Consider the following 8956-nt stretch of genomic DNA (forward strand, 5'->3'; position numbering starts at 1 on the left):
CAGCGTATCCGTCCTGCTCCACTTAGGATGGGGGAAGGGTGGAAATGGAGGGGAGGGGAAGGCTGAGCTTTGTGAATTCAGAGCAAAACAACCGGATAAAGGAAACGGGCCTGAAGGGAAGCGAGCTGTGGCCCTGGCTGCAAGCTGGACCAGGCCATTTCCTGCAGCCTGGGAAGTGTGGCAGCAGCCCCTCTGTGGGACTGGACAGACCAGCCAGGGACCCACCGTCTTGCGCTCTGGGACCCTATGCTTGCCTGGACGGGTGGGGGTCCGATCTCTAGGACTGGAGGTCTGTGGCCCCTCCCAGATCACAGCCTGTGGAGAAGGGGGGAGCAGGGCAGGCAGAGCACCTGGCCAAGGCGGATGCTTGGCAGGCACACCTGTCATCAGGTGGACAGGCCCAGTAGGTACTGAAGCACCCTTGTCCGGGGGCACCCTGACAGAACAGAGGCAAGCAGGAGAGATACAGACAGGTCTTGGTGCCATCAGTAGGGCACAGCTGCCCCTGATCGCCCCCAGTGTGTGGGTGTAAACACGCTCAGTCTCAACAGAGCAGCAACAACTACTGTCCACGGTTCATAACTAGGAAACTGAAGGAATAGGTTTCAGGACTTGCCCCAAATCTCAGCCAGGAAGTGTGAGAGCTGGGATGAGAGCCAAGTCCCAAGCAGAGGGACACCCATGTGTGGGGACTTCGGGGTGCATTCATTCACCTAACGGCTACCAGGCCATGAGAGCACGCTCTGGGTGTGAGGGGGGCCTGTGCAGTTAAGGTAAGGCTGAAGGAGAGACTTGGATGTGAATGGGGTAAGGTCTAGGCAACCCCAGAGTGCTGACCTGAGTCCCTGGGTGAGTCCTCATCTTGAAGTTGGGGAATGCTGATGGAGCAGCAGCTGAGGGGAGCAGTCACATGGCTGGCTCCTGCTATGTAAGCCTGGGGCTGTGGCCAGGTATCCAGGTAGGAGGGGAAAGGCCCACTTTGGTTGGAGCACAATGCTTGGGGGAGTCAGGCCTGGAGAAGATCAGTAAGAGAGTCCGAGGGTCTGGGTGCAGGGACAGGAAGGGGACAGGCTCTCCACAGAGGCTCCCCCCTCCCCCATGCCCCCCGCTTCCTCAAGGGCACCTGGCTCTCTGCCCAAGCCCCAGGGCCTGTGGGGAGAGCACTCCTCCTAACACCACTTTGGTGTGGCCTCCTGGGCAGTCGTGGCTGCTGCCATGGTGGGTGGGTAATGGGCAGCCCTTCCATCCACCCATGCCTGAGGCAGGTTCCAGCAAACCCATTTCAGGGGAGCTGGGAGGAGGGGTAGAGGCCTCAGTTACAGGGCCACAGTCTCCATCTGGGTCGTGGGCCACAACCACAGGGGCAGACAGGGTTCCTGCAGCCAGGACCTGCGGTTTCTCCCTGGGGGCTCATATCAGAGTTGCCCCGGTAGTGAGCGACCAGCAGAGAGACAGGAGACTCAATGGTGAGGTCAGGGCCATGGGTCATAGGGCCACCAAAGGCAGAGTATAGGTGGTTTGTGCAGTGGATGGGCCCCACCTTTCGTGGACACAAGGCATCTGCCAGGCCCCAGTGCCCTGCCTTCCCTGCCAAGGCCCCAGGCATATGGCCTGAGCCTGGTTCTTGCACTTTTCTGGAGCACACACCTGGTGGGGTTTGGGCCTGCACCCTGTGGTGCCTTGCCCTACATGCGTGCCTTCTCAGTAGCTTGCCCCGGGGTGGAGGCTGGGGCCCAGAGGGAGGGGCTGTGCAGGGTGGCAGATGGGGCTGCAGGGCACTGGCCAGGGAGCTAGACCCCCCATGCACAGTGCTGCAAGGAGGGCCCAGACAGGCTTTGAAGGGTAGTCCGAGTCCCACAGCCTCCCCAGACTGGGAGCCTTTGAAAGAACATCTGGAACACGGACGACAGGCAAACTAGTCTCTGGATTCAGAAAACCAAGAAGTTAATCCCAACTGTGCCACTTGTGTGTTCCCCTGCCCCGCCCATGGGCCCCACTCTCTCCCTACCTCCCAACTCTGCCCCTTCCCAGGCTGCCAGCAGACCATAGGGCTGGGGTCAGTGCCAACCCAAAGCACTGGCTCTTCTGAGAACCGCAGAGTGCTTTACCCTGCCTGAGGCCCACTCACGGGCCCCAGCAGCACCTCCCCCATGTCCCCTCCCCAACTGGCCACCACCCCAGCCCAGCTGAGCACCAGGAGGTGGTGGGAGAGACAAGTGCCTGCCATGCCAGACTCTGAACACAGGCACCTCCCACGTTCACGGAGCCAGGACTCAAGGCAGGACGTGAGTCGGTCAGACCCTGCATCTGGCACTGGGGGCTACCAAAGCCAGGGAGGAAACACCTGCACCAGACCTGAGGGCCCTCGGCCCTTGCCTATGAGCCTGAGTGTGGGGTCCTCGCCTGCAGGTGTGCACCGAGGGCTGTGGCAGCCATGGTTGATGCGGAAGCACAGGAGGCCCCCACTCCAGGAAGCAAAGCACATACTCATGGGGGAGGAGTGCCAGGTGTTGGCGCCCATTGTCCCTGCCAGTGGCCCGCGGGACCCTGGTGGGGGGGCGCCCCGGGACAGTCCCTATCCTGCCCCCTCTCCAGGAAAAGACCTAGCTTTGTAAACAGAAACAAACAACAACCATCCCCCCATCCCCAAGTTAAAGCCCGGAAGAACCAACAGAGAGCTCGCACCTGCTGGGCAAAACGAGTCTTGTTTGGGGGGAAATGGGGAGGTCAGGGCCTGGGGGCGGAGGGTACTGTGCGCTGTGGGGGAGGTGGGGCGCCCTGGGGTTGGACGCTGGCCCCTGGGCCACCCACCGGGCTGGAGAGGCACAGCCTGGTTCAGTGAAGTCCTGTCGCATCTCTCCATGGCCCGGTTGTGCCAATTGTGGCTGGGAGGTGAGGCAGCCAGGGCCCCCACCAGGTGAGCAGGCCTCTCCTCCAGCTGCCCCCGCGCCCCCTGCCCAGCCTGCGCGGGGCGTGAGGCCAGGGGTCCGGCTGCGGCCCGAGATAAGCGCCGCACCCGTCGCCGCTTCCTGCGCTTCCTCCCAGCGCCGCCGCCGCGGGCCCCTTCCTGTTTTCTCGCGCGGGCGGGCAGGGGCGTGGGAGACGGGGCGGGGTCGTGGGGATGGGCGGAGTTGTGGGACTAGGGGAGTTGTGTGGGGGAGGGGCGGGTTTATGAGCAAGGGGTGGAGTCATGGGGGGACAGGGCGGGGTCGTGGGGGAGGGGACAAGCGAAGGGAGGGGTCCTAGGGGGTGGGGCGGAGTTGTGCTGGTCGGACTGGACGTGGGGGGGTGGGTGGCGGTGATGGGATCTTGGGAGATAAGGCAGAGGGTGGGGAGCCTTGCTGGACTTCCCTGGGAGGCTGGGTGCTTGTGCAGAGGTAGAGGGGGTGGGAGGAAGCAGAGTGGGCTGTGCTCTGAAACACAAAAGAGGAGGAACATCGGTGTTCCCATCCCTCCTCCTCCCCAGTCCTGGATCAGGAACCCCCACATACTTGGCCCAAACCCTCTGTGGACTGGACTGGAGCCTGCTCATTAGGGCCTATCCCCAACCTGGGGCAACAGTGGCAGTGGGCGGGCGAGTAGAGGACCAAGTCTTGGTTTTGAGGACCTGTTGGGATGGGAGGTCAGCTGCTCTGGATCCCCTCCTTTGGGGATAGCTGCTCCAGCGTATTGGGCTTCCCTAGTGGCTCAGACGGTAAACAGTCTGCCTGCTGTGCAGATTAAGATACTTAATCTGCTTGTTCAGATTTGGTCATTAGAGATACATTTATGTTACTTTACTGAAAACACCTCGTGGTAAAGAATCTGCCTGCCAATGCAGGCCACCAAGGTTCCATCTCTGGGTCGGCAAGATCCCCTGGAGGAGGACATGGCAACCCACTCCAGTATTCTTGCCTGGGAAATCCTATGGACAGAGAAACCTGGAAGGCTACAGCCCATGAAGTCACAAAAGAGTCGAACAGGACTTAGCAACTAAACAACAACATAGGTGTTGTAGGCTGTCAACTGAGTGACTGGGCTGTCTAGGGTGTTTGTCCATCAAGTAAAGAGTTAAGTCCATCTTCACCTGCCCAGCCTAGCCTTGTTGGGAGCAGCCCTAATGCTGGCATGGTGTGTGTCTGGTTGTGTCGGGGATGTTACTGAGGTTGTGGAGGTGGTGATGACCATGTCTACTGGGGAGAGGGGGTGCATTGTACCTGCTCTCAGGCATAATCCCTCCTCCTCTGGGCAGCTTGGGGGCAGGGTTCCACACCTCGGCTTAGGTCACCCCAGTGCTAGGCTGGGTCCTGGGCGTGAGAGCTGTGACTTAGCCAGGCCAGGCTGCTAGAACTTCCCGCCAGGAGCTAGGTCGCCTGGGTCTGTTCCTGGCCAGCCTGACTCAGCGGGAGCTGGGGGTGGGGACTTCCCTTCTCCTGACCCTAGGGGAAGCAGGTGGGTGGGGCCAAGAGGGGGAGGGGTGGGAAGCCTGATCCAAGGCTGGAACCACCCAGGCCCTGAGGCTGTGGTCCTGCCTAGGAGGCCTGGGTCTCTAGGCCCTAGGAGGCCGGTCTGCCCTGGGTCTTGCGTGGTGCTCACTTGACTGCTCTCTGAAAACAGCTGCCATCTGTGTGTGTGTGTGTGTGTGTGTTCGCAGTCCTGATTCTGCTCCTGAATTCCCCCAGCCCCGACTCCAAGGACTTGGCCCAAATTGAGACCCCGCTCCTCCTACCCTGGAGTGAGGGAGGGGCTTCTGGGGGGCAAGTTCCTTGGCCGCTCCCACTTGGGCACCCTGGGGCCCCCATCCCCACACCTACCCCAAGGGTGAGGTGAGGAGAATGCTAGAAAACTGCTCCCTGTACAGGAGAGACAGTCAGCCTCTCTGTGTGTCCATGGGTGTCTCTGGGATGGGGGCACAGGTGAGGTGATGCCTGTGCCCAGGCAGGGGTCTCTCAGTGATAGGAGAAGCTGGGCTGGCACTCCCTTCGCCGTGTCCTGGCCAGGGAGTGGGGTGAAGATATGGGAGGGTCTGCCTTGGGGGTGGGGCAGGGGGCAGAAGCTACTAGACTCTGGCTACTATGGGTATGCCTCCTACAGAGATTACCCCCATGATAGGGGGCACACCTTGGCCCAGCTGACCCGGGGCTCCAGTGGATGGGTCATCTGTCCCCCAGGCCCACCCCAAGTGGGAGTCGGAGGCCATGGGAGCTGAGTGTGCACACTAATGGGTGACATGGCCTTTGTGCCTGAGCCCGGGACTTGGCATTGGTGTCTCAGAGCTCCCCCCCATCCCCCGCCCCCGGCCATGACGAATGCAGCTGGACTGGACCACCCGTGTCCCTTTGGGCCTCATTCCCTGCTTTCTTCCTGTGTACCAGCGCTGTCCTTGGTGTCCTGGAGGCCATTTCTGTCTGTGCCTGGACCTGCCCAGGACTCCTCTCTCTACGTCCACATCCATCTCTTCAGTTTGTGTTTCTCTGTCTCTTTGTTTTGGAGGTCTCTGGGCCCTGCTCACAATGCGGTGGGGATGGGGGTGAAGGGGGCCCAGGTGCCGCTCCCCCATTCCACCCACTGAGGTGTGAGGCTCATACCAGTTTAGAGAGGTGATTCCTTAGAGGCAGGACACCAATAAGAACAGCCCACCGCCTGTTCACCCCTTCAGACACACTCAGGCAGTGGACCCCTGTGCACCGACACCCAAGCTGACAGGGAGACACATGTGCACACAGAGTCTCAGACACACTGGGTGTCACACACAGTCATCATGGAAGGTCACGTTGAATCACATGGTCACACCGTCACAGCATCATTGCCATGCTCAGAGCATGTGCAAACTTGCTCACGTGTAGTCAGGTTCAGGCTCATGGCAGCCACGGAGCAGCCCACATCATCGCGAGATGCCTGTGTCCCAGGGTGCATGTGCCATGTCAGGCAGGGTTGCCAGAGATCAGCCCCATATGCTACTGGGGGAGGACAGGCCAGGGGGACACATGATCCCTGCTCTTGGAAGACCTCTTGGAAGACCTGTGTGGCCTTGAGAAGAGTGTGGGTGTGTGGAGGACCAGTGTTGGGACCCTGTTCCAGGGAAGAATCTCCCAAGATGATTGTTGCAAACTTTCCCTGAACTCATGGGCTCCCCAGCGCTGGGGGAACCAAGGAGGCTGTGCAGAAAGGGCATCAGGTCCTTCAGAGACGGGGCACAGGGCTAGAGTGATGGATTCCAATGCGGGAAGCTTGAGATGGGAAGCCTGAGCCCCCTGCTCTGGTCATTGGCCCTGTGTCACTGGAGAGCCTACACAGGTCACCCTAGGGGCCCGCAGGGATTGGTCATGGTGCTACCGCCTCTTGGGACACCGGGTTGAGTGAGAATGATGGACTGGGGTCCCAGGATGTCAGGTCTGCAGACAGGCGTCAACCCCACCAGCCTCCTTCAGAAAGAGGTGCTGTCTTGGGCAGTCACTGGGCTTGAAGAAAGTTCTAAAGATGAGATGAGGATGGTTAAACCTGGGTGAGAGTGTGGGGGGATTTCTGGGTGTAGTCTGACCCTTATTAGGCTTGAGTTAAAATAGAGAGTGGCAGGGAATGGGGGATGGGAGGGTGAGGAGTGCCCACACCTCTTGCCTCCCACCAGCTGCCTGGGGTAGTGTCCTGGAAGGATGGATCCCCCAACAGCTCCCCCCCATCCCCACTGCAACAACCACAGACACTAGAGTTCGGAGGAAAGGTGAGGTGCTTTATTGTGGCCTCGCCTGGTCCAGGGGGACCCAGCTCCTGGCTCCTCCTTTACAGCAAACAAATGTTATTTTAAAAGCCCTTGCTACATTGGTGCTTTGCATCACTGAAACCCCTTGGGAGAAAAAGTTTAATTAAAACTTAAATATATTGTTTTATGAATATAAAAAAGGCAAAGTAAAAATACAGCCTAGTTCTAGAAAATACACTGCAAGAAAAGGATTAAGCTTAGCCCCGGCAGGGTCAGCCCACACGTCCTAGGCCTGAGCTTCCCGGCCAAGCCCCAGTACGTGGGGACCCTCCCGTCGCGGTGCCCTCGACCCGGCCAAGGCCCAGCGTCGCGGGTTCCTGCGGGGCTGTGACAAGTAGCGGCAACTCCGCCTGCGAGAGACAGAGCCATCGCACAGTGCCCCGGGCGACCTATCCCGAGATGCAGGCGCTGTAGTAGACAGCAGAGCTGGCATCGGACAGCGCGGCGATCAAGCTGCTCTCCTCGGGGCAGGTCATGGTGCGTGGGGCCAGCTTGGCCAGCGCCACGTGGTACGGGAGCCCGGCGGCGTCGGGGCGAGTCCGGCTGCAGTTGAGGTACTGGTCGAACTCGGTCAGGTCCACGTCGGCCCACAGGTCGGCAGCAGGTCCCAGCGGCTCGACGCTCTCCAGGGGCGGGGCTTCGGGTGGCGGCGACAGAGGGCCGGGGTAGGGGCCCGGGCCCGGGCCCGGCGCGCCCGGGGCGCTGTAGTAGAGGCCGCAAAGCGGCGCGGCGGGGCCGGGCGCTGTCCTAAGCGCCTCGGCTGGCGGCGCCCCGAAACAGCCACCTGGGTTCCTGGGCAGCTCGGCTGGGCCGTAGGGCGCACGGAAGGCCCGCAGAGAGCAGTCCTCGGGCGCCGCGGGCGGAGGGAAGAAGGCGGCCTCTCCGGGTTCCAGGCCGTCCAGCGGCGAGCGCTCCGGTGTGGGCAGCCCCAGACCGTCGAACTCGGCGCCCAACGGCGGCAGCTCGCGGAAGACCCGGGCCGGGCCCGTAGCCGCGGGAAAGGGCTCGGGAGGCGGCGGCGGCGGCGGTGGCGCCAAGCCTGGGAGGAGGAGGCCGGGCTCCAGCCGCCGGGCCTTGCGCGCCTGCTTTTTGCGGCGCGGCCGGTACTTGTAGTTGGGGTGGTCGCGCAGGTGCTGCACGCGCAGCCGCTCCGCCTCCTCCACGAAGGGCCGCTTCTCTGCCGGACTCAGCTCCTTCCACGCCTTGCCTGCGGACCGCGGGCGCGGGTCAGCTGGGTGCCGTCGGGAGAAGCTGACAGCCAAGCCCAGCGCGCGCCCCGGCGTGAGGTCCCCCGGGACCCCGCCCTCCCCCCCCCCCCCCACCCCTCATCCCCAGCTCCCGCCCCTGCCTCGCGGCCACTCACCCAGCATCTTGCTTAGCACCGCGTTGTGCAGGTCTGGGTTCTGCTGCGCCAGCCGCTTGCGCTCGTCCTTCGCCCACACCATGAAGGCATTCATGGGCCGCCGGATGCGCGACTCGTCGGTCCCCTGGCGCTCCCCACGGCCGGCCGGGCTAAGACCATAGCGCCCCGGCTCGGGGCTGCGAGGTGGGCTGCGCGGCGGACTAGGCGGCGAGGCAGGCGCGGCGGGCGCGGTGGGGACGACGGGGACGGCGGGGAGGCCGCGCGGCTCAGCGGCGGCCCCGGGGCCCGGGGCCCATGCACAGTCGCGGCGGGCGGGCGGATCGTCCTGTGCGCCGTAGCCGAGCGGCGATCTCTGCATTCCAGCTGGGCGCGGCCTGGGCGGAACGGAGCGCGGGAGCGCGGAGTGTGGGCGGCGGGCACGTCGGGGTCGGACGCGCTGGGCGGGCGGGCGGCGGTGGGGACGGCAGTGGCCTCTCGCCGGGTGGGCGCCCAGATATAGCAGCGCGGGGGCCAATGGGCGGCGTGGCGGACAGGGCGGGCCGGGGCGGGCCGGGGCCGCCCCCCTCCTCCTGGGGGCTCCCTTTCTTCTCCGCGGGGCGAGATTCCGCTGCGGCCTCCTCGAAGCGGCGCCCCCCTCACCCGCTCCGAAGGAGAGACCCCCCTGAGTGGGAGAGGGCGGCTGATGTGGCCCGAAGCTTGGCAGGGGGCGGCCTTGTGGGGGCTGTCAGACTTTCAGAATCAGACCCCCGGGCAGGAACTGGGGGCGGGGGCGGCTGCCTTCCCAGCAGATTCTGACTCCAAGGGAAGTTCACCTTGGGAAAAGTGCTTTGTGTCTTGAGGGAGCTGCTTTGAGT

The 8956-nt window shown here is 62.9% G+C and overlaps 1 protein-coding gene across 1 annotated transcript; it reads right to left on the reverse strand.

Moving 5' to 3' along the window:
* Positions 1 to 6688: 6688 nt before the first annotated feature.
* Positions 6689 to 8581, reverse strand: SOX18 (SRY-box transcription factor 18). The gene is made up of 2 exons (XM_025263910.2): positions 8103 to 8581; positions 6689 to 7946 (listed from the first exon to the last, which is right to left on the reverse strand). Exons 1-2 carry the CDS (start codon positions 8458 to 8460, stop codon positions 7129 to 7131), a joined length of 1176 nt encoding a protein of 391 aa, XP_025119695.1. The 5' UTR covers positions 8461 to 8581; the 3' UTR covers positions 6689 to 7128.
* Between the last annotated feature and the right edge of the window lie 375 nt (positions 8582 to 8956).

The sequence above is a fragment of the Bubalus bubalis genome, chromosome 14 (genome assembly GCF_019923935.1).
Source record: "Bubalus bubalis isolate 160015118507 breed Murrah chromosome 14, NDDB_SH_1, whole genome shotgun sequence".
In the NCBI taxonomy this organism is placed as follows: Eukaryota; Metazoa; Chordata; class Mammalia; order Artiodactyla; family Bovidae; genus Bubalus; species Bubalus bubalis.

Coding starts and splice junctions, on each gene's coding strand:
- SOX18 (XM_025263910.2), bottom strand. CDS start 8,460: ATGCAGAGATCGCCGCTCGGCTACGGCGCACAGGACGATCCGCCCGCC. Junction 7,947..8,102: donor GGTGCTAAGCAAGATGCTGG/GTGAGTGGCCGC, acceptor CGCGGTCCGCAG/GCAAGGCGTGGAAGGAGCTG.